Below are 25,494 nucleotides of genomic sequence, written 5' to 3'. Positions count from 1 at the left end.
CCTCCCATTAGCAGTCACTTCCTGCGGGTTAATCCATAGTCCAGGCATCACGGAGAACCGGAGAGTGCCTGCGAGGACAAGACCAGAGACGGGGATTGTCGTTCAATCCCGAGCCGGATCGATGGCGGCCCGGCCACTCTTCCGCGCCCTCATTATGGGGCCTCCCGGTTCGGGGAAGGGAACCATATCGGAGCGAATCGTCAAGACGTTCGGGCTGAAACACTTGGCGAGCGGGGAACTGCTGCGGACCAACATCCGTCAGGAGACAGGTGGGGTTGGAGGGGAGTTTGGGACTGGGTGGATGGACATAGCCCCCCTCCCGCGCTATCCCCTTCTGTAAAAGTGGTTAACGAGACAAGAATTGTGCACAAAGTTTTCAAGTTGGAAGATTAGATGCATGAAAAAAGATTATTGAGACTCATTATCTAATCTTGTCAGATCTGGTGGAAAATTGTGGCCTCTGTATATGTCATCATTCTCTCAGGGGACCAGAGTGTTCATTTAAGTCTGAAATTCCCTCGTATAAAATAATATCCTTCATCAGCAACAAAACCTGGTGTTTATTTATAGTTCAGAGTACATCACTGAACTTATGAAAACTGCCACATAAATTGTGGGGCTGAGTGGGATAATGATTAAATGATGGGGCAGACACGATGGGCTGAATAGCTTATTTCTACTCCTGTGTCTTATGGATTTATAAATGCAAGTTATGGAAACAGTAATAACTAATTCTGCATTTGGAAATAAGATAAGCAGTTGAAAGTGCAGTACAAGGACTGCCTAAAGAAATCTCTTGGTGCCTGCCACATTGACCACCGCCAGTGGGCTGATAACGCCTCAAACCGTGCATCTTGGCGCCTCACAGTTTGGCGGGCAGCAGCCTCCTTTGAAGAAGACCGCAGAGCCCACCTCACTGACAAAAGGCAAAGGAGGAAAAACCCAACACCCAACCCCAACCCACCAATTTTCCCTTGCAACCGCTGCAATCGTGTCTGCCTGTCCCGCATCGGACTGGTCAGCCACAAACGAGCCTGCAGCTGACGTGGACTTTTTACCCCCTCCATAAATCTTCGTCCGCGAAGCCAAGCCAAAGAAAAAGAAAAAAATAGTGATTGTGTGTCTGCACTTGGTTGTCCATTGAGCCATCTGTTTATTTTTATGTTGCCATTTAATTCATCTGAGTGAGGCCCACCTAACTGACAAAAACCCAACACCCAACTCCAACCCACCAATTTTCCCTTGGAACCGCTGCAACCGTGTCCGCCTGTCCCGCATCGGACTTGTCAGTCTCCAACGTGCCTGCAGCAGACGAGGACATTACCCCTCCATAAATCTTCGTCCGCGAAGCCAAGCCAAAGAAAGATTTAATTCATGTCCTCGGTTTGGCTGATGAAAAGCAAGCAGCAGAGATGCAGACGGTCAGTGACGCTCAGCTTACCAGTAAACTCTATAAAATAAAATTTTTCAGTGAACCTTGCACTCCAATTCAATTAAGAATGTGATATTTTAAAAATAAAGAATAACTAATCTAGAACAGCCATTTTTATCAGAGGCTTTACACCACCCCGCCTGGGAAGCCACTGCACATTCGAGTAAAAGCCTTGTTTTCTTTTCACTTCGTGAGCATTTTAAAAAATGCTTTTGTTAGTAGGAGAGAAGTGTGGAGGAAACTAAGACTTGACTGCTTCACAGGGAGACTTTGAGCAGAGTCTTGGGGAGGAAGTGGGGGGCGGGGTCATAGTGATAAATGGCTGCTCTGGAACCTTTCAGAAAGGGGTGATGTGTATCTATTATAGCATTTTTAATAGGCCACTTAAAGCATAGGGTTGAGAAATACGCACAGTGAATATGTTTTTGCAATTTCCATTGTTGCTTGTTTTGCCTGCATAGCAATTCTGAAAGGAATAAGCCAGCTGAACTCGAGGTACTTCACGTAATGGGAACAATAATCCTGTCGTTCGAAGCAGTATTGAAAAAAATCAACTTAACTTTTTGCATATTCATTTGATGTGAATTGTGGTGTTTAAATACTGTACGTTTAAATCTTGATTATAGCAGCAGGATCCAGTTTTATTTCTGTGGCACCTGTCACTTTTTTAGGTATTTCAGGACTGATAAAGCTATTAAGACTGCCTTTACTTTGCTGATAACACAGATAGTTAACTGAAATGTTAAGTAAAGAAATTAATTTTTATGTATTTAGTGATCTAGGGACATTCTGAGACATGTCACAAGAATGATATATTTGAAATATGTGGTCACTTTGACAATACAAGACTAATTTACCTAGTTTCCTAATGTTTAAAATGCTTCTTTTCCAACATTGCACTCCATCTGCCTATTTATTGCTCACTGTCTTTTCGCACACCGTCATCTTTGCAGCTCACTTTCCCACCTGATCCTGTATCATCAGTAAACAATACCACAAACACCACTGGGTGTTGGTGAATGAGTTAAGTTTGATAACACTATAGGCAACAATGTTCATTGAGATTACTTTGCTGATGTTTGAGAATTGACCATCATTTAAATTGGATTGGTCTCATTTTTTTGGGGGACAATTTTCCTGGATTGTTTGAGATCCTTGGAAATTTTGGAAGATGTCCACTTTTCCATCTGTAGTACAGGCTATCAGGGTCAAATAATTTGACAGATGTTAAACAGCTTAATTATCCAGTATGTTTCCTTTCCTAGTATAAATTGTTTGTGTTACTTAGTCATATTGAACTTTGAATTCCACCCCCCCCAATTGGGTGGAGGGTGTATTGTATGTTGACGATAGAATTAAAAGGAGAGGCAAGACTTTTCAAATGATGAAATGTGGAGCAACAAAAACAAACTGCTGGATGAACTAAACAGGTAAAGCAGTATCTGTGGGTAGAGGGGATAGTCGATCTATAAATGGTGATTTAATATCTCGACACACTTGGTGTGGTGGTTAGCATAATGCTATTACAGCACCAGTGACCTGGAAGGTTAAGAATTGTAAGGAGTTTGTACGTTCTCCCTGTGACCTGCATGAGTTTCCTCTCACCTTCCAAAGACATACGGGGTTAGTAGATTAATTGGTCACATGGGTTTAATTGCACAGCGTGGGCTCATGGGCTGGAAGGGCCTGTATCCATGCTGTATCTCTAAATTTTAAAAAAATTAAGTCACCAATATTGGCCATTTCTTTATACCCCATTAGGATCTCCCTGGATCCATTTGGGTTTCTTCCAGGTGTTCCAGTTTCCTCACGTGCCCCGGGGTTAGTAGGTTAATGGGTGTATTTTGTTATCACAAGTTCGTGGGCTGGGAGGGTCTTTTGCCATGCTGTATCTCTACATTAAAAGCAACTACAAAGTTTACTGAGCAAAATTCCAGGCCATTTGGTTCTCCCTGGCAGACTAGGCTGTTGTGTTTTCACATCTAAAGTTGGTTTATTAATTCACAATTTAAAGCCTGTTGTTGAACAGAGATTAAGATACTATCTTACTTGTTGATTGCACTTTGGATTTGCCACATCACAGTTGTTGGGCAGCAACAAGCAGCAGAGAATGTGGGCGGAAGGTGCCTGGAGGGAGCTGGTTATCTGAGTTGGGTTTGGATCATGAATGGTTTGGCTGAGCAGTGCATTACCAACCTGCCTTGGTACTTCATCTGGATCAGATGATTACTGCAGTGTTTCCGTGTCCTCTTGATGCATTTTTGGTGCTTCCTTCACAATCAGCATGGGTGAGTTTGTCACACTGGCAGAGAAAAATTATGTATTTTGGTCGGGTTTTAATTTCATGTCTCAGCAGACCATTAAAGGGGCTTGTGAGGCACCGAGGCAATAATTGTTTACATATTTGTCATGTGTGAATTCTCCTTTCAATTTTGGATTAGATGCAAATATAGAGATGTGTGTGAGCATGAAGGCTAATCTCAGAAAGGATTAAAGTGTCCAAAATTAGTATGATCCCTCATGATTATTTTAGAGGATGGAAAGATAATATAGGTTGGCTCATGAAATCGTCTCTGTTTTGGAGGAGTGATGTAATTAACCAATGATTTGTAAACCAAACATTCACCATGTTTAAAACTACACAGCCTTTTAATTGGCCCAGACTTTGCAGTAACAATGGAAGTATCAACTTCAGGATTTCTCTGCATGTGTGTAGAATTGGATGTCCATAGTTTGTTCTGTACTCACTCCTATATGCTGTGATCAGCATTTAACTCTCCAGAGTTCCATGAGGGGGAACAACCTGGGATAATTGCCTAGTCTCCAAAGGGAAATCATCCAAAGATTCTGCACTGTCTGAGAAGGTGTGAGGAGTGGTAACTCTGAGAACCATACAAGAGAATGGCTGCTTGAGTACCAGGTAACAATCTGTTCTTTTTTAAAAGTTCTAATTTAAAAAGACTAGGTATTTCCAAATCATTGCAATCATTTCACTGAACTACAGTACAACTCTGATTATCCAAAATTTAAAAAAAAATGTTTTTTTTTTGATAAATGAGGATGTCTGAGACAAATCAGAAATCCTTATTTATCCAAAATTTTTAGGAGCCGAACTGACCGGGGATGTTGGGCTTCTGGCAGGCGTGGGGCCTCTGTGGGGCGGTGTCAGTTATCGGTGGAGGCCAGCATTTTTTTGATAAGAATTAAACATTATTTTAATGCTTAAAAACCATTTCTTTGATGTTGTTTAAACACTGTTACAAGTGATTTGCTGTTGCTACTGGGCTGTTTTTAAAAATTGACCAGTTCTCCGAAAAAAAAAAAACGTTTATCTGAAATATGCCCAGTCCCAACCATTACAGTACATCTCAATGTACTGTAATTTAGGTTTATTTTTAATATTTTGAAATTTAGCTGAGTACTTGCTCAGTGTAACTGTATACTATGCAGTTACAGTTGGTGGTAGCGACGTGATTTAATCTACTCTCAGGTTGTTTATGACTTTGAGCAGAACAAGCATTGACCACTCTGTTTTGTGTCATATTTATGCCTCCACATCTCTATGATGCAGAACATTCCTTTGAAATCTCCGATGTTGAATGCCAGTGATGGCAAGTACTACAGCATGGAACAGGCCCCTCTTGCGTGAAATTTCACTGCTGTCATGTTAAGAATTGTTTAAAATATTAATTTCTGCATCAGAATTGTTAGATAATGTCAGTTGATTTGTTTAGTGTTGAATAAGGATTAAAAAATCATTCTCTCGTCGTCTGATGAATAGTGTCATACAAAAAGAAAATGTGAGTCAAGTTTGAAATGCACAGTTTCAAAGTTATCTGTTCTTCCCAAACGTGATCGCTCATGTCAAGAGACAGGAAAAGGAGCAAGAGCAGGCACCTGGCCCATTAAACCTGCTTCAGGCCTCATCACCTCTTTTGTGCAAGTCAGGGCCAGATTAAGGTCAACTGATGCTCTAAGCACAGCCCAACAATGGCTCCCCCTTGCCCCTTCCATTGTCTAACTGACAAGACATTAAAAATCCTTTCACACTTACAACCCAGTAAGTCGGCTGTTCACTGTCCCAGGATAGGAATGGGGGTTTGGCCTCTCATACTAGAACCCTCCTAAATGGGACACTGAACGCTTTCACAGCTGCGAGGGTTTATCCCCGGCGTTTGGTCTGTTCTACCTGCAAGTGTAGTGCCTGCAAAGTTGCTCCCAGTTTCACACTTGCCTGATCTCAACGTACTAGGGGGTCAAGGCCGGCAATCCCCGGAGTGAGATGATGTCATCTGACGCTGGCGTTGAGCAGATTTTGCTTTCACACTTGCCACTTTAAGGGCCGATTCGCATTTGATTCTTGGGATCACTGGCAAGTGTGAAAGGGGCTGAAGACTCAATAAGTGCTGAATGTAGAGTGACCATTCCAATGGACGACATGTTGCAAAAACAACCAATGCATATGTGTATATATAGTAACCTATGACCATGTCCTCCTTTGGAATGGCCACCCCCTGGCTGAATGTTAAATAATAGATTAAACATTCAGTTTTCTTTCAGCCAAGGCAAATGGTTACTTAAACAAAAGTTGCTTTTAATTATCTTTAAACATGAAAACCGAATCAAACTTTATCTTATTACTATTAACATAACTAACCTATCCCCCTTTTAATTCTAAGTGCACGTGTATGTAATGTGTGTTCATCAGGCTTTGGTGCTTGAAAGATAAATGATTACCACTCAGGAAGGTTCTTGTTAGTTTTCAGAGAGAGATTTGTTGTTCACAGGACACCCACAACTGATTCCTTGAAACCAGCCACTTCAGCGTCTTGTCAAAGAAACTTGTCCCCCTCAGGGCTTTCCATATGATAACCTCTTTCTTTCAGGTCACCATAGAGTTTCTTTATGTTTCTGTTATTTCAAGTGAAACATTAAGCAGCCAGTCCTCTCCTCTTGCATGAACCACAAGGGCATTGATCAGGCTGAACAAGCACTTACAACCTGTCTTCCAAATGGGGTTTTCCACAAGCTTGCCAGCTTGTCCTGTTCCAGTCCCAGCTGCTGCTGCTGACTGTAAAACTGCAGAACTAAATTCTCTCTCACTCTCTCAGAGAGAAAGCAAGTTCCACTCCAAACAGCCTGCGGCTCCGACGAGTTCTTTCATCTGTTGTCTTTTTGTAAACAACAATCCATTAGTGAAGTCTCTTGGGCACTCTCCAAAGCTTTTGCAAAGGCTCTTGGCGCCGACATGTCGAGCATTAGCAGAGCTCCAGTATTTGTTTTAAAGTGTTTGTATGTGACCTACACAAAAAAATCTGCCGTAATTTATGTCCCAAAAACACAACATAATCTGTCACTGTATATATTTTATAAATGTTAAAATATGTGGGGCCCTAATTCAGCTGCACCATGGTAAATCCAGCGCTAGAAAAATCTCTTTGGTTGCCCCTTCCCTTGGTGCTTATTTTGCTTAATGGTTAATCCAGGCCTGGTGCCAGTTCCCCAGAGACCACAATTCCCCAGACTTTCAAGAATTTATCCACTTCCTCTTTAAAAATGTAGGGTGGCATGCTTAGAGAAGTGGTTAGCTTAACACTATTACAGCTCCAGGAACCTGGGTTCGAATCTGGTGCTGTCTGTAAGGAGTGTGTACATTCTCTTCATGACCTGTGTGAGTTTCCTCTGGGTGTTCCTGTTTCCTCCCACCTGCCAAAACATGCGTATCTGTAGGTTAATGGTGTAATTAGGCAGCACGGGTTTTAATGGATGAAATCATCATCTTCTGTGTGTAAATAAATAATATTGCAATGATCCAGAACCCTCTGGGGTAGAGAATTGCAGAGGTTCACCACACTCAGTGACAAGTTCCTGCTTTGAAATGACCATCCCTTAATCATTTGAGATGCTCCCACTTGTGGAAACATTGTATCTCACCAGGATCCTGTGCTTCAATAAAATCGCCTCTCATTCTCCAAAATTTTAAGGATTTCAAATTCAAAATTTTTCACCAATATCAATCTTTTCATCCCATACCAAAGATCAAATCTCTTTCCAAGTGTACAGAATCTTATAGGGCCAGTGTGAATGAGGCTGATGAATCCCATCTCCCTTGTATCATGTATGTTATATTTTTAATGTATTATTACATCAAAAGGTACATTGAGACTCAATTGCCTTTCAATGCTGTTTCTTCACCTCAGATGGGAGTGTGGGAAATCAGGCTGGTGAGGGCCCAAATGCAAAGCAGGGTTCAGTGTCATTGAATTATCACATACAGAAGAGAACTTTGTGTGGTATCGTCATCGACAAGAGGTTCTGAAGGGCCTTGGTCACTGAAGGCTTCCAGATCGTACAGGAGGTTTGGATCTGGAGCTCAGGCTGTCAATGGATTGAGCAAGAGTCTGTAGCTGGAGGTGAACCCATGGACACTCTGTCTCTCTGAAGGGACTATCTTTTGGATCTGTTCCTCTTATTATATAGTGGCAGGCAAAAATTGAAATGTATCATGTATATTACAGCTTTTGTGTTATTATGTAACAATAAAAAGAATCTTGGTCAAACTATCCTCAAGAACAGGTGGTGCAAAATAAAACAAAAGTGGCTGTAAGTTTGCATGCAAAGTCCATGAAGATCAAAGAAGTAAATGAACAGGATAACTTACTCAGGATCTAGTTGGCGGGATTACTGTCTGCTATACCTGAAACAAGCTGAGATATTTGCATCAGTGAAAGGTATGATCCAGAGCTCTCCCACTGAGGGTTGGATGTTCACAGTGCTGCCCTGAAGTGGTACTTTTGTTTCTTTTTGAGTGGAGTCAGGCATGAACCCATCGTGTAACGTTATCGTTTTCAAATGTGCAGAAAGGTAGGAATGAATGTAGCACAGGACAGGGGCACTGTTAGCAAAGCCACAGCATCACAGTTCCAATGGACTGAGTTTATTCACTGTCAGTGTGGAGTTTGCATGTTCTCCCAAAGATGTGTGCTTTGGTAGCTCAATTGGCTGCTGTAAATCGTTCTTCATGTGTAGGTGGATGTTCAAATCTTCGGGGTGGGGGTGAGAAGAATAGGTTAAAGGAACAATTAATGGGAGAATGGGATTCCTCTGTGAGCCAACACAGACGCTAGGCCGAATGGCCTTAAGTGATGGAAGGCATGGATAGAATGGTTTTCTGTGATGGAAAGAATTATAGATGTCACACTAACGTGCAGGTGAAGTTGTGCATTTGGGACAGGAGTTTTTACTTTGTCTACTTTTACTAGTCTGATAACCGACATATAACTTTTACAATCCTTAGTAAAACATGGACCAAAGTTCAGCAACACTGACTCATTATGAGCTACACTGCAGCTCCATAGATTATTTTTAATGTGTGGCTTAGGAACAGAGGACCTTTGATAAGATCTACTTAAAATGCATTTAGTTTGTGAAGAGAGATTTGATTACAAAATCAACAATATATGTCTAATTGACTTTGGCAAGATGTACCTCCTGTGCTGTAATGCGCCTTTGTCCTGTGTGAGTGATAGGGGTGATATTTTGACAGTCCTGTTTGTTTTCTCTTCCCCACCAGTACACCACAACAATTCTGTTTGACAATCTTGCAACACAGCAAATCCTTTAGGATCACCAACAGAGTTCAATGTTCCCTTTATTGCCATTGCCATCCATTTTCCCAAAGGTTGGGGGGGGGGGGGGGGGGGGGGGGAGGAGTCAGGAAGAAAGGGTAGTGATGGCATCACTTGGGAATCTCTGACGGTAAACTTGGGTCCAAGTAATTGGAATCGTTCTTTTATTTAAAAAAAAGACAACTTTACTGGAAGTCACCTCTTAGCATACATGGGTCCAAAGGGCTTTCAGTGAGCTACCTTTGTGGAATCAAGGTCAGGGCCTGTAGGCTCGAGCTGAGGAGCAGGACAATTGAAACCAGTCAGAGAATAGTTGAAGGTTTACGATTAGCTGGAAGATGTTAAATACCATGCACTAACATATGAAGGTTGGCTCCTAGGGCAGCCATTCTCAACTGGGCCCTTGTGCCTCCCCACCTACTCCCCCACCTCCCCCCCCCCCCCCCACAGCACATTTAAGTAAAAGCCTTGTTTTTTTTTCACTTCTCATGTAAATACAGTACTTTTTGTGGGATTTTTTTATATAGTCAATAGGAGAGAAGTACAGAAGAAACTAAGTCTTGACTGCTTCACAGGGGCCCTATAAACTTTGAGCAGAGACCTGGGGGAGCCATCACCAAAAAAATGGTTGAGAATGGCTAGCCTAGAGAGTTGACAATGACTCTATCATGTCAAAATATTGTAAATTCACACACTTCTAATGTAGGCTTGCATGCATGCTAGCCTTGAATAATTGTAACTATTAATTCAGCGTTTGCTGTGTTCCAGAGGTTGGATTACTAGCCAAGTCGTTTATTGATGAAGGGAACCTAGTTCCAGATGATGTGATCACTCGGTTAATACTGCATGAATTGAAAAATATCGATCAATACAATTGGCTGCTGGATGGTAAGCACAGGTCCATCAAGAAAGTGTTCTTACTGTGCACGTAAAATGCATGCTGGGCAAAAGTCTAGTACTTGGAAATCTGTAAGATGCGGCTATTTGCTGAGGCACTGGTTTTTATCAGTGTGACACAAGTGTAAAATTGTATATTTGATGACTAACAAGTGTATTAATTGGAAAAAAAATGTATACATTAAACTGGCTCTCTCCCAAGGGTTGAGTGCTGCAAGCCAGGATTCTGATGTAGTAACAGGACAATAGATTTTCTTTGTATCTACAGAAAGGTTGTGACTTGGTGGCATTGGAAGTTAACAATTTGGAACAGATCATTGAAAAGACCTTGGTTAATTAGTGCTGCAGACATGCTGTGCCATTGAGAGACTGATCTAAGTCCACTTAAGGACGGTCCTCTGATAGAATGCGGCAATTTTCCTGAGTGTTGTTGGAGCAGGAAATGGAGAGCATTCTGTTATCTCCTGATGTGTCTTATGGATGGTACAGGGGTTTTGGAACATCAGTCTGTGATGGGCTCTTGGTTGGTTGAGTTGTTTCTGATTGATAGTTAACCCAGGAGGTCGAGTTTGACATCATGAGGAAGCAGTTACATCTCATTTAATAATGACTACTGTCTGATGCTTCCTCATGCTACTTGAGGGCATCTGAATGGACTCCACTTGAACATGGCAAGAAAATAATTGTTAGCAACCATGTCATTTCTGAAAGTAAATTTAATAAGAATATTTATTTTTGTTCAGCTTGAATACACATTATTTTGATTCTGGACTTGATTCTTAGAGTTATAGCAAACAAACCTTTCCTTTAGTTTGGTTCATCTTTTAAATAAGAGTACAATTATTTCAAATAACAAGTGTTAGTAATAAAAACAACACCTGGAGAAACTCACCAGGTCAAATAGTGTACTTTATGTAGCTTCCTCTTTGCTTCGTCATCAACGTTTCAGGGTTGAACCATTCATCAAAGTATGGAAAAAAAATGTAGACAGGTGCCAGAACAAAATGGTGGGGAGGGATGGGAAGGAGCACAGTCCCACAGGCAGGAGGTAATAGCTGCTGATGGAGGGAGGGCACACCATCAAGCAGGGGGAGGGGGTGGCGGTAAATGGAAAGGGAAGGGATGGAGAGCTGGAGGAAAGACAAAGGGAAGGGATGGAGAACGGAGAATAGGTTAGCATAAAACTGGAGAAGTCAATGCTAATGCCATCCAGTTGGAGAGTGCCCAGTTGGAAAATCAAGTGTTAATCCTACACTTTATGGGTAGTCTTGGTGGGACAGTGGAAGGGCATGGACAGACATGTCAGCATGGGAATGAGGCGTGAATGGAACTAAAGTGGTTGGCCACTGGGAGATCCCTGTCACTGATGTGGCCGCAGGGGAAGGTGGCAAGGGGGAAATTGTTGGGAATGGATGAGTGGAAGAGGGACTTGTGGAGAGGGTAGTCTCTACGAAAGGCAGAAAGGGGAGGATTGGTGGGATCATGTTATAGGTGGTGGAAATTATGGAGTTATATGTTGGCTGTGGAGGGGTATCCTATGTTTGTTGCATCTGAGGGCAGAGAGGGCCAGGGCAGATGAGCAGGAAATGGAGGAGATGCAGGTGAGGGCTGTGTAGATAGTGGTTGGGGGAAGTCACATTTGTGGAAGGAGGACATTTCAGAAGATCTGGACTGGAAGACCTTGTCTTAGGAGCAAATGTGGCAGAGATGGAGAAACTGGGGAAAAAGGAATCGAATCCTTGCAAGGGAATGGGTGTGAAGGATTGTTAGTAATAGTTCTTTAGTGTTAAGAACTTGAAGCTAACCCCTAGTGTAGTGGTTCTCAACCTTTTTTCTCCCACTCGTCTACCTCCTTAAGTAATCCTTTACTAACCACTGAGGTTTGAAAGGGATTACTTAACATGGTATGTGAGTGGGGAAAAAAAAGGTTGAGAACCACTGCCCTAGTGTTACCTCACTTTAAAAAAAATGTATAATTTCTTTTTTTGCTTTCTGTCCAAATACCATACATGTTCAGGTTATCGTGTTTTAGAAAATTAAACTCCTTTTAAAGATTATGTAGGAAAACCTGAGGATCTTTGTGACTTATGAAAGTTTTACCAAGATTTCCTGCATTGTCTGTCTCTTGTGTTATTTCTAAGGGTTTCCCAGAACGGGACCGCAAGCAGAAGAATTGCACAAAGTTTACCAGCTGGACACTGTCATGAAGTTGAATGTCCCCTTTGACACAATCAAAGAACGTCTGACATCTCGATGGATACACCCAGGCAGTGGGAGAGTGTACAACACGATCTTCAATCCTCCGAAAGTAGCAGTTAAGTATCCAATAAAACTGGGAATGGGATTCAAAATCTGATTTTAAGAATTACAAATGTATCATGGAGTTAACCAGGAAAGTCTGCGGATGCTGTGATTGTATTGCAATGCACAAAAGGGCTGGAGAAATTTAGTAGGTCATAAGTATCTATCGGAAACAGAGTAACCAATGTTTCAGGCCTGAGCGCTTTGTCAAGGCATGAGCCAAAAACAGGTAAGCACCTAAATAAAAAAAAAAAGGTTGGGGGGAGGGAGGGAGGGAGGGTCAGTGGGAGGACCAGAGGCTAATAGGTAAGAGGTTATTTCCCAATTCCTCTGTCTCCTTTCCTTCAGCTCCACACCTCCTTCCCTTCCCTTCCCTCTTCTATCAGAGAGCTCCCTCCCCCATCATTTCTCACCTTTTTTCTCTTCCACCTTCCCACTATATTCACCGATGACCTCTGGCCTGTGCTTCTTCCTCCCACCATTTTATTCATGCACCTGTTTTTTGCTCCTATCTTGACAAAGTGCTCGGGCCCGAAATGTTGATTACCCTTACTTGCTGTGGATGCTGCGTGACCTGTTGAGATTTCTTCCGCACGTTTACATATCGCAAATGTATCATGGAAACTTGTTTTCCATCCACAATCTTGGGGTTGCCATGAAGCCTGTCTTCATGTTTGTAAAATATTTCCTCAACCTTATTTAATTAGAGAATCATTATCCATTGGTGTTTTCTTTGACTCCCGCTAATTTACAGTCCAAGAGTACTCTCCTCAGAGAATATTTAGCTGGCAAATAAAACCTTTGGTCCACTTTCAGAAGAGGAAAGGTCAAAGTATTTTTTTCAACATTAAAAGAGGTTTTCAAATGTTGACCTTGATCCCAAAAGAGCAAGAGTTACATCTAGGTCTTGAATCAAAACTAATGCCTTTTGCTTTCATTTACAAGATGATCATTCCCATTACTTATTTTGCTGACCCACAAGATATTTTAAAAATAATTTGTTGGAATCTCGTGAACTTTCAACATCTTGGGGCCTTTTTATTTTTTTATTGGTGACTCTTCTATGCCACTTAATTTTCTGTGTCAATTTTTTTCTCCTTTGTAATATGCTGGTCAAAGTACAATCTGAGCTTGTGGGGTAAATGTCAAGCTTTAGTTTTTAATGTGAATTTATGATGAATTATTTAGAATTCAGATGAAGAGTAAAGCTTCTCTGTTGTCAATGAGCTTTTGAAGGCTTTGATTGACCAACGTTTGTGTACAAAGGGACTGGGATAGAGCAATAAGACCAACCACAATCTTGTTGAGGTAACTGAGGCAAAAGTGTTTCTGACAACATGAAGGACAGTAACCAGATTGCATGGAGTTAATGACTGTTTTGCATTGATGTTTCTATGAGGTTTTTGTAATCGAAGAATCTAATCCCTCCCTATCTCACACTCATAGTCCTCTATTTTTCTTACATTTATGTGCCTATGTAAGGGTCTTTTAAATGTCACCATTGTACCAGCCTCAACCACCCAGCAATGCATTTCAAGCATCCATCACTCTGTGTATATAAAAACAAAAGACTTGCCTGCGACATCTCCCCTGAACTTTCCTCCATTCACCTTAAACAGATGTCCTCTGGTATTGGCTGTTGTTGCCCTGGGAAAGAGATGGTGGCTGTCCATCTTGTGTGGAATGGACTGAAAGGACAGTGGAAGCAGATTAAAGAATTACACAAAAATTACAATGGGGGAAAATATCAGAAAAATGTGAAGAAAGAGAAATCTGTTACTCGATCAGAAGCCAGCACAGGAACAATGGAGTGACCGGACTCTTTCATTGTAGCAGTGATCCATAGAATTGTGATACTCAGCTGATGTTAGGACCCACTGCAATGTGTAGATTTGTAATACAGGTACACAATCCTTTATCCAGACATCGAAAATCTGGAAAGGTCCAAAAACTGGCAAGTGGGGAGAGAGATGGCAGCACGAGTAGGACGGGTGAGGAGGAGAGACCGGTAGCGCAAGTCGGGTGGGCGAGAGACCGGCAGCGCAAGTCGGGTGGGCGAGAGACCGGCAGCGCAAGTCGGGTGGGCGAGAGACCGGCAGCGCAAGTCGGGTGGGCGAGAGACCGGCAGCGCAAGTCGGGTGGGCGAGAGACCGGCAGCGCAAGTTGGGCGGGCAAGGTGGGGGGGGGAGAGACCGACAGCACGACCGGAAGGGGGTGGTGGTGGATATGGCAGCACAATTCGGATGGGCTTAAATCTGGCTTTCCGAAATTCGAAACATGCTATCTCCCAAGGGTTCCAGATAAAGGATTGTGTACCTGTAACATGATACAAACATTGTTTCCTAGTCTTTGAAAGGCTCACTGGTAGTGTGGCAGTTATTGTATGAACAGAGACATTAGAGGGAGAGGTGATGAAACACAAACTATTCCCTGATTTTGTTTTTTGAATTGATCTGAACAAAGGGAATCGACGACCTCACTGGAGAACATCTGATTCAGCGCGAAGATGACAAGCCAGAAACGGTGATCTCGAGACTCCAGGCATATGAAGATCTAACCCAGCCAGTTTTGGAATACTACCGGTAGTCAAGACACAGTATTTTTAACAGCAAATTGTATTCCTTAAATTCTGTTTTATAACCGAACAGCAAATTTGACAAAAAAAAGCTCAGGTCATGGTTTTAAGGTAGCAATCTTTCACAAGATAAAGAATGGGGTTATTCAGAGGTTGTGCACATTGGGAAGCAGAAGGTGGAGCAGTGAAGGGAACAAATAATTCTGACAGTGCCAAAACTATTACTTCTTGTATGGCCTGCTGTGGCTGAATGGGGGTGGGGGGGTGGGGGTGGTGTTGCTAAAGATCGAGCTATTCCGTGATTAAGGGACAAATGGTCAATTAATGAAATTGGCATAGAGTGGAGTGTGGAATTAGGAAATTATTTAAATGTAAATTAAATCCATACAAGTAATTAACCTGAAACCTGCTGCTGATTCAACAGGATGTCCACTTGGCCACCGGAAAGAACACTCTAGATTGGGTATACACCACGTCCCAGAGAAAAACAAGGCCGCCTCTCACCTCCACCTTGGTTACTGAGATCACATATTTGTCCTGCTAATGCTGGCACATAGAACACTGACAAAATGAACAAAGCCAGTTCAGAGGGAGAACAGGATGTGGTTGGGAGGGGCTGGAGGGGGCCACAGCAGCATGACAGGACTGTTTTGAGACCACAGACTGCAGCTTTTTCAGGTAGGCAGCCACCTATAACAGTCATGTAAACATCAAGGAGTACTCTAGCTCAGTGACAACTACATCAGCAAGTGAATCAAGGATCTCACAGAGATCAAATGCTCCACACCAGGGCTAACCAGAAACCATGGTTGGTCACTGAGGTCTGTGCACTTTCTCAGAACTTGTAATACTAAGATCAGCCAGGGCTGAATTCTCCCATGCAATCTGGAAGGCAAAGTGTGGGTGTGCATAGAAGATCCATAGTCAGCTGTGTGGCACGAGGCACATGTGGTAAGGGATCAAGACCATAACAGACCACAAGACAACCTTGTGAGTTATACAGCGATACCTCCCTTCCAACACTCTGAACCGTGCATGGAAGATATTCAGCGAGAAGAACAAGCTGATGCCAAAAAAAGGTCTGTCTCCTCACCCCTCACCCCCGATGAATGGGACCCTTGCATAGCTGTGGCCGAAGTGAGGAGAACTCTATTTAGGTAAACCCACTCAAGGCAGGGGGACTAGACAAATTCCAAATTGGATACTGAAGAACTATGCAGACCAACTGACTGAGGGCTTTATGGATGTCTTCAACACATCATTGCAGCAGTCCATTATCCCCACAGATTTCAAGACAGCCACCATTTATCTCAGTATCCAAGAGGGCAGTAGCAACAGGGCTCAATGACGACAGTCCTGTGGGACTGAGCTCCACCATTATGAAATGCTTTGAGCTACTGGTGATGTAACACATCAAAGTAAACATCCCAGAGATGGTGCATCCATTTCAATTCACCTACAGAGAAACTGTACCACTGATGCCCCTCCACTCTGTCCTGTTCCCACCTAGAGAATGATGCCTCATACACCAGGCTGCTGTTCATCGACTTCAGGTTGGCATTTAATATGATCGTATCCCAGAGGCTTGTGGAGAAGCTGTCCTTGCTGGGACCCAATACCTTTCTCTGTAATTGGATTCTGGACTTCGCTAAAGGAAAAACCACAGTCTGTCCAAATTTGGCAGCAGAGCGACGAGCACCATCACACTGATCACTGGCACACCTTGGGACTTTGTGCTCAGCCACTCTTGTTCATGCTCCTGACTCATGACTGCAATGCCAGATCCATCTCCAATAGTCATCATGTTTGTAGATGACATGACTGTAATTGGCCTCAACAGCCACAGCAAGGAGTCACACTACAGGGGTGGAAAATATCATGAAATGGTGCGAGAATTACAACCTGAGTCGCAATGTGGCAAGATGAAGGTGATGATTGACTAGAGAGCAGCAAGTTCCTTGGAGTCCACTTAAGAAGTGACCTGTCCTGGACATCAAAATATCTCACTTGTTGGGCAGGTGCAACAGCGACTGCACTTCCTGAGAAGACTGATGCTGGCAAAGGCTATTACCCACCCTCCTGTCAACTTTCTGCAGGAGCTCTATTGAGGGCATCCTGGCTGGCTACATCACAGTGTGGTTATAGTTGCTGGAGAGTATCAAATCGGAGATGAATCTGCAAGATCATAAGAGTGGCAGAGAGGATCACTGGGGTCTCCTCCCCCCCCCAGCATATCGATGAGATTTTCAGAATAGTTGTCTAAAGAGGTCTTCCAAAATTAGTGAGAACCCCTTCCACCCCACACACATCATCTTTCAGCTACTCCCAACAGGAAAGAAATACAAGAGAATCAAAGCCAACACCACTCGACTGAAAAACAGCTTCTTTCTACCACTTGAGATTGGTGAATGACTGTTGAACTGTTCATACAAACCTGCTGTGACTCAATTATTAATTTTAACAATAATATTTATTTATTTTCTTAGATGGGAGGGTGATCAGCCAGATGTCATGGCCCATATAGGGACCAATGAAATGGGTAGGGAGGGTGAGGAGGTCCTGCAAGGAGAGTTTAGGGGCACTAAGTTGAAGAAGACCTCCAAGATAGTGATGTCAATACCACGTGCTGGTGAGATCAGAAATAGGAAGATAAGACAGCTTAACATGTGGTGGAGACATGGTGTAGTAGGGAGGGCTTTAAGTTTCTAGATCATTGGGCTCTGTTCCAGGGAGGGTGGAATCTATACTGACAGGACAGATTTCATCTGAACTGGAAGGGGATTAATATCCTTGTGGTAGGTTTGTTAGACTTGTCCCAATTAATTTAAATTAGATTTGCAGGGGGAGGGGAACCAGTATGCAAGAGCAAGTAAGGAGGATAAAGGTCATGCGAGGACTGCATTTAATGACAGAGATCAGAAGGTTAGTTCATGATAGTAATTTTCTCAGGTGTATTTATTTTATGCAAGGAGTATTATTAAAAAGGCTGACAATCTTAAGACATGGATTGACATTTGGGATTATGATATTGTTGCCATTAGTGAGACTTTGTTGCAGGAGGGGCAGGACTGGCATCTTAATGTTTCGGGGTTCCGTTGCTTCAGATGTGATAGAGGGGGAGGAGTGGCATTGCTAGTCAGGGAAAATATCTTGGCTGTGCAGTCAGGACGCCGAGGAGGTCTGCAGAAGCCATAAGGGTGGAGTTGAGGATTGGGAAAGGTGTGAACTCAGAGAGAATTGAGGAGCAAATCTGTAGAGAGATAGCAGACCAATGTAAGAAGCAGAATGTTGTGATAGTGGGAGATTTCAACTTCCCAAATATTGACTGGGACTCCCATACTGGATGGCTTGGAGTTTGTCAAATATGTTCAGGAAAGTTTTCTAAATCATACCAACAAGAGAGGACACAGTACTTGATCTCCTATTAGGGAACAGGACAGGTCAGGTGACAGATGTATATGTAAGTGAACATTTTGGGTCTAGTGACCATAATATTAGCTTCAAGTTAGTTATGGAAAAGGATAAGTCTGGTCCTTGTGTTGGGATTCTAAATTGGAGGAAGGCAAATTTTGTGTAAATGAGAAAGGATGTGTTAAGTGACCGGCCTTCAAGGACAGTGCAGAGTTCGCATGTTCCTGTTAGGATTAAAGACAAAGTTACAGGCATAGTGAACCCTGGTTTTCAAGGGATATTGGTGATGTGGTTAAGAAAATGAGGGAGATGTGTAGGCAACAAGGAGCTAATGAGGTACTTGAAGAATACAGGAAAAGCAAGAAAATACTCAAGAAAATAATCAGGAAGGTAAAACGAAGACGAGGTTGTTCTGGAAGATAATGTGAAGGTTAAACCTAAAGGGTTTCTATAAATAAGAGAAAAAGGATAGTAAGGAAAAAATTGGTCCCCTAGATGATCAGAGTGGTCAACTATTTGTGGGCCTCACAGAATGGGGGAGATCAATTTTTTTTGCATCAGTATTTACTCAGGAAACTGGCATAGTGTATAAGGAAGGAAAGGAAACAAATAGAAGAATCATGGAACAGATGGAAATTAAGGTGGTAGAGGTGCTTGCTGCCTTACAGCGAATAAAGGTAGATAAATCACCCAGGCCAGATATGATATTTCCTCTGACCTTGAGGGAGACTAGAGTAGAAATTTCAGTGGCCCAGGCTGATGTATTCAAAATGTCCTTAGCCACGGGTGAGGTGCCAGAGGATTGGAGGGTAGCTCACATTGTCCCGTGAGCACCAAAAATAAACCAGGTAATTATAGGCCGGTGAGCCTGATGTGGCTAAGGACATTTTGAATACATCAGTCTGAGCCCCTGAAATTCCTATATTAGTCAGTAGTAGGTAAATTATTAAGAGTTCTGAGAGATGGGATATAAAGGTATTTGGACTGTCATGGGCTAATTAAGGACACTCAGCATGGCTTTGTGCGTGGTAGGTCGTGTTTAACAAATCCTTGTAGAATTTTTCAAGGGTAAACAAGAAGGTAGATGAAGGAAAGGCTGTAGATGTTGTCTGCATGCACTTTAGTAAAGCCTATGATGAGGTCCCACGTGGGAGGTTAGTTCAGAAGGTTACGACACTAGGTATCCATGGAGAAATTGTAAAATGGATTCCTAATTGGCTGAATGGGAGAAGACAGAGTGGTAGTGGATGATTGCTTCTCAGACTGGAAGCCTCTGATTAGTGGTGTGCCTCAAGGATTGGTGCTGGGACCTTTGTTGTCTGTATCAATGATCATGTAGTAAATTGGATCACCAAATTTGCTGATGACACAAAGGAGGTGTTGTAGACAGTGATGAAGATTTTCAAAGTTGCAGAGAGATCTGGACCAACTGTTGAGAATGGACCAAAAAAAAATGGCAGATGGAGATTAATGCAGACAAGTGACGTGATACATTTTGGAAGGGCAAACCAAGGTAGGAGATATACAATAAATGTTAAGGCACTGAGGAGTGTAGAGGAGCAAAGAGATCAGAGAATACAGATACATTGTTCCCTGAAGATGTCACATGTGGACAGGGTTGAAAAGAAAGCTTTTGAGTTGGGATGTGATGTTGAAGTTATTTAAGACATTGGTGAAGCCAAATTTGGAAATATTGTGTGCAGTTCAGCCCCTAATTATAGGAAGGATATAATAAGATTGAAAGAGTGCAGAGAAGGTTTACTAGGATATTGCCAGGTAATCAGGAGTTGAGTTATAAAATATAAAAGTAAACAGGTTAAGACGTTATTCCTTGGAGCGAAGAGGAAGGAGGGGAGATTTGAGAGGTTTACAAGATTCTGAGAGGAATAAACAGAGTGGATGCGAGTAGGCTTTTTCCACTTAGTTTGGGGGAGATAAATACGAGAGGTCATACTTTTAAGCTGAAAGGGGAAAATGTTTGGGGGAAACACTAGGGGTAACTTCACGCAGAGAGTGACGGGAGTGTGGAATGAGCTGCCATGTGATGTGGTGAATGCAGATTCAATCTTGTGTTTTTAAGAATAAATTGGATAGATCCATGGATAGAAGAGGTCTGGAGGGTTATTGAATGGGAGCATGTCAGTGGAACTAGCGAGATGATGGTTGGCACAGACGAGAGCGGCCAAATAATCTGTTTTCTGTGCGGTAGCATCTTATTTCAATATTTATATATAACTACTATGTGTATGCATCGTTTGTATATGTGTTTGCTATGTTGCGTTGAGGACTGGTGAACACTGTTTTGTCAGGTTGTACCTGTACAATCAGAAGATTAATACATCCGGAGAATTAATTTAGTTAATTTATTTATCAATGTTGAATGGTGAGGGTTTCCAGTACTAGCATCAAAAGGCCTGATCCAGGCATCATGATGGCTGGGCAGTTTAATTTCACACAATTAAACTTGGAATAAAAAAAATGACCAAATTATTATTTTTGAATCCATCTGGTTTATTGATGAACAAGGCAAAATATTTGTTTTGCAGCAGTATTTTAGTGCTAATATTGCTATAAATGACATTTAAAAATAAATAATTTAGTGCAAAAATAAGAAAAACTGTGGTAGTGGTTCATTGTCCATTCATAAATCTGATAGCAGAGGGGCACAAGCTGTCCTTGTGCCGCTGTGTATTTATCTCAGGCTTCTGTACCACCTCCCTGATGGTAGCAGAGTGAGGAGGGCATGGCCTGGGTGGTGAGGGTCCTTTAGGATAGAGGCTGGTTTCTTAAATACTGCCTCTTGTAGATGCCCTTGATGGAGTGGAGACTGATGCCTGTGATGGCACTGGCTGAGTTCACAACTCTAGTTTTTTCTTGTCCTGTGCATTGGTACCTCCATACCAGACAGTGATGCAACCAGTTAGAATGCTCTCCATGGTACAACTGTAGAAATTTGCAAGTCTTTGGTGAATACCAAATCTCTTCAAACTCCTAAGCTGCTGACTAGCTGCCTTCATGATTGCATTGACATGGAGGCCCCAGGACAGATCCTCAGAGGTGATGACATCAAGAGTTCTTAAACCTTTCCACTGCTCACTCCTCATTTCCCCTTTCTTAAGTTCACAATCAGCTCTTTGGTTTTGCCAACTGAGTGCAAGGTTGTCGTGGCACTTCTCAACTCACTGATCTCTCTCCCTCCAATAAGTTTCCTCATTGCTGCTTGTAATTCTGCCGACCACAGTGGTGTCTTTGGTAAATTTGTAGATGGCATTTTAATGCCCCATAATCATGAGCATATAGTGAGTAGAGTAGGGGCTAAGCACACATCCTTGAAGTGGACCTGTATTGATTATCAGCGAGGAGGAGACGTTTCCAATTCATACTGATTGTGGTCTTCCCATAAGGATGTCAAAGATCCAGTTGCAGAGACCCAGGTTTTGGAACTTGTTGACCAGCACTGAGGGTATAATCATGTTGAAAGCTAAGCTGTGGTTGATGAAGAGTAGCCTGTTGTATGTGTTGCTGTTGTCTAGGTGATCCAGTGCTGAGTGAAGAGCTAGTGATATTGCATCTGCTGTGGAGCAAGTGTGACAGGAGGCAAATAGCAATGGGTCCAGATCTTTATATAGATGCAAGATAATTCTAGGCATGACCAATCTCAACACAGAAGATGCAAGTACCACTGGGTGATAGTCTTTGAAGCAGCTTACCCTACTCTTCTTAGGCACTGGTATGAGATCTCTATTGCAACAATGAGAAATTGAAAAATGTCTGTGAACACCCTGGTTAGTTGGTTGGCACAAATTTTTGGTACCCTGCCAGCTAATTTTCATCTGTCCAAGCAGCATGCGATTCCAGGCTTTCAAATGCCATGGATTATAAACCACCCTTATCATTGTCCAGGAGGGCACTTGGTGTCAGCCCTGACTGGACAGAACATTCTGGCTTGAACACCATTGTTCATGACTGTGACTGAGTGAAAAACCACATGAGAAACAGATGACTTTGTTCCTGTGAACTACAAAATTTTCCATCAAATGACCCATTGTAGATATAGGAGCAACTCCATTGTTTGTTCTTCTGTCTAAATACAAAAATGGACTTTAGTAATTATATATTTAGGTATTTTGTAAACATAATACATGGAGGATCCATTAACTGTTCTGCAATAAAGGATTTTGTTTTTACAGAAAGCAAGGCATTCTGCTAGTCTTCTCGGGCACTGAAACCAACAAGATCTGGCCTCACGTGCACAATTTCCTCAACAAGAAGCTGCCAGTCCTCTGTTAAATCAAGGATGGTGACTGCAAGATGGAAGGCAAACTTTCAATGAAATGACCTCAGAGCTGATGGTGACATTAATGAAAGGAGAAAAAAAAATTGTGAAAATGATAAAAAATTGATATAGATTTTTCTAAGTACTATTACTGGAATATTTTTAGGAAATTGTTTGAGATATCATTCACCATTGATTAGTAAACCAACAAAAAGTAATATTTAAAGCTAAAAGTGGTTTTGTTTACAAATTTGATAATACTAGTGTTAATTATTTCACACTGACCAATAATTTATGTTATAAAGATACACTTTGAGAAGTATGCCGCCATTGGTGAACTGGAGGGAAGCACTGGTAGTACTGAGTTGTACAAAGTGGTACTTCTCAGCAATTGCATGTCATTTGATAAATTGCAACCTAAGTGGAGGCCTTCAGTAATCGATGAGTCATCTGTTGCTCGACTCATTTGCAGCTCCCAATTGGGGCACATTTGTGGAGTATTTGAAGAGCTAAAATTAAGCATTTTCTATCACTGACCTTCCCAAAGTGGTCAACTGAGATGAGAGACTGATTCAAAGACCAGTCTTGATTTAAAAAGTTCTGACCTGAAATGTTCACTGACGCTGCAGCTTTTGTTTTTCTATAATTCAAGTGTCTGGTTGAGGACTGTTTTTAAGCAAGGACAACCCCTATCTGGTTCAAATGCAATAAATGGCATTTACACCCTTGGCTGGAAACAGAGCATTGCATGGAATTCAGAATTCTAGCAATACTTCAACCAGCCATGAGAGGGAAGCACAAGAGTTGCTGGCCTTGGATTCAATCTGGGGGGAAAAATAAGTTAGAAAAGGTTTTTAAAATGCCAAAAGGCAATGAATATTTTTAAAAATGAATAAAAGGCTCAAGTGATCATGTGAGTGGAAAGGCAGTTTCACACTTCCACCATTCTTCCTCGTTGAAGTCTTTCCAGTCTTCTCTCCAGAAAGATTGATTCTGATTTTTAGATTACCTCCCACCAAGCTCACGGCTCAGGCAACTGAGTTCTAGTGAGGACATCCCTGCTTTCTGGAATATATGCAATTTGGCATAATTGTATCTGGATAACATTCTGGCAACTGATCTGTACTCTCTAATGTTTGATACATTTCAGTTTTGGTGGTCAGAACTATGTATAAAACTTAGTGTGTTCCCACTAGTACTTTAAAAAAAAAATCTGGTATCATGTTTACATTATTTCTCAAGATTAGAAGTCAGGCATTCCATTAGCTGTTTTGATTTATATTTATACAAGCTGTTGATGTTATGAAGTGTACATGGAATTCCAAGTCCTGGTAGAATCTGTGGGAAAGTGAATTGGTATAATTGTAGCAAGTGTAAATGAGCATTTCACTGGCAGTTCAGTTAGTTGGCCGAAGGGTCTGTTCCTGAGCTCTATGATTTCTTGAACCATCACTGTTTCTACTTTCTCACAATTGAGAATCTACCTTGTTCAGTATTTTTCTAGTCACCCTGGATAATGGATTTGCCTTTGGCCTCACTGCTGTGATTTACCCAATATCTTAATCTGTTCTTTGTAATTTATACTGTTTAAGTGTCATTTCTTTCATCTCAAATCTTCAGGCTGAAGCTTTGTAATCTTTTATTTATGAATATAGTAAATTGTTGTCTCATTCTTGCAGCTCAACCTGTTTAATTTTCATAAATGCTTTTAGAAGTGAACTTTTAACATAACCACTTCCTATTTTAGTCTCTTCCAAAATCAGTAATTCTAGACTTGATCTGCCCTTTCTAAATCAACATTGGGTTAAAAATTTCCATTTATCAACTTCAATTCTCCAAATGTTGGATACAGATTCATTTTATTTTGCACATTTTACAAATACAGTAGTGCATTTGATGTTCAAAGTTTTCTTATTGAGTGTTCCTCATTTGAGCATCTCTGCTTGGCTCTTATCTGGTTGAGGACTGTTTTTAAACAGTCAAATATTTACAAATATTTTTTTCCAGTTTTGTGTTCGGTCTGTGCTGTGCATAGTTCGTGAGAGGAAAAAAAAATCCAGAACCCTGGCTGCTTTGTGTTTCTCTGGATTGAATAATATTTTAATCAATTGGATAAACACTCTTCTAAGCTAAAAGGAGTGGAGGGAACATATTAAGAAAAATCCAGTTACATTATTCCTGGGAAGAATTCATTAAGGCACACTGGCTGCTGTTTCAGACCTGGCTGTGTGGACACATATTTGCCTCGAGTCAAAAGGTTATCTTTCACCCCCTATAGAGGTAAATGCAAATATCAGGGTTGTGGTGCCAGCTGCCAGGAGGTTCTGCACTGTCTTTCGGAAGAGACAGTGAACCACGTCCTCCTTGGCCTTTTCTGGTGGCTGTTAAAGATCACATGTCACTGACTACTATCTCAGTTACAGTTTATGGGAGTACATTGTGAGCAAATTCACCCAGTTCCCTGTGTGACAGGTGACAGGTTGGTATAGGTACAACATTAATTCAATGATTTTCACAGTAAATATAAATGGGTTAATCTTCTCTTTAATCTCATCAATTCTGGATTCAATTAACAAATAGTTTGGCAAATATAGAGAATCCACCAAAATCTTACCTTTTGATCTGAAGTTTCCATATACTGCAAAGAAATAGTCTTGCTATTTCCCTTGTAGGGAACCCTGAGGATCTAAAAAAAAATCAGATAAATTTCCCTTCATGAGAGGTTAGTTGTATTTTGTGCAAGAAAGCAAAACAAGTTAAAATCTCAAGTACACTTCAAAGAGAAACTGGTATTTTTACGTTATTACTGGAGGAAACTTAGTTTGTTAGATTAACATTTCAATTTTTCATGCAAATCATTTCAAGATCTGAAATAAAATTAAAGTAACTATTTTTGGTCCATGATCAAGCTGAGATTAAATGTATTGTGCAATAAGAAAATGAATAAAATGTAAAATAAAGTTATTTTGGTCTA

General features: G+C 41.6%; 1 protein-coding gene across 3 annotated transcripts; it reads left to right on the top strand.

Annotated features, from left to right (window-relative positions):
* Nucleotides 1-25,494, top strand: ak3 (adenylate kinase 3). 3 transcript variants are annotated; one of them, XM_069920552.1, is made up of 5 exons: nucleotides 1-269; nucleotides 9,829-9,948; nucleotides 12,099-12,271; nucleotides 14,722-14,840; nucleotides 15,258-20,734. In XM_069920552.1, the coding sequence occupies exons 1-5, from the start codon at nucleotides 122-124 to the stop codon at nucleotides 15,289-15,291; spliced, it is 594 nt and encodes a 197-aa protein (XP_069776653.1). In that variant the 5' UTR covers nucleotides 1-121; the 3' UTR covers nucleotides 15,292-20,734. The 3 variants fall into 3 exon arrangements, with proteins under 3 accessions (XP_069776653.1, XP_069776646.1, XP_069776662.1); XM_069920545.1 differs by lacking the exon at nucleotides 15,258-20,734 and adding an exon at nucleotides 22,435-25,494 and having other exon boundaries at nucleotides 2-269; XM_069920561.1 differs by lacking the exons at nucleotides 9,829-9,948; nucleotides 15,258-20,734 and adding an exon at nucleotides 22,435-25,494 and having other exon boundaries at nucleotides 2-269.

Source organism: Narcine bancroftii, chromosome 1 (genome assembly GCF_036971445.1).
Source record: "Narcine bancroftii isolate sNarBan1 chromosome 1, sNarBan1.hap1, whole genome shotgun sequence".
In the NCBI taxonomy this organism is placed as follows: Eukaryota; Metazoa; Chordata; class Chondrichthyes; order Torpediniformes; family Narcinidae; genus Narcine; species Narcine bancroftii.
The sequence above is the reverse complement of the archived record's forward strand: the minus strand, read 5'-3'. Positions and strand labels throughout refer to the sequence as shown.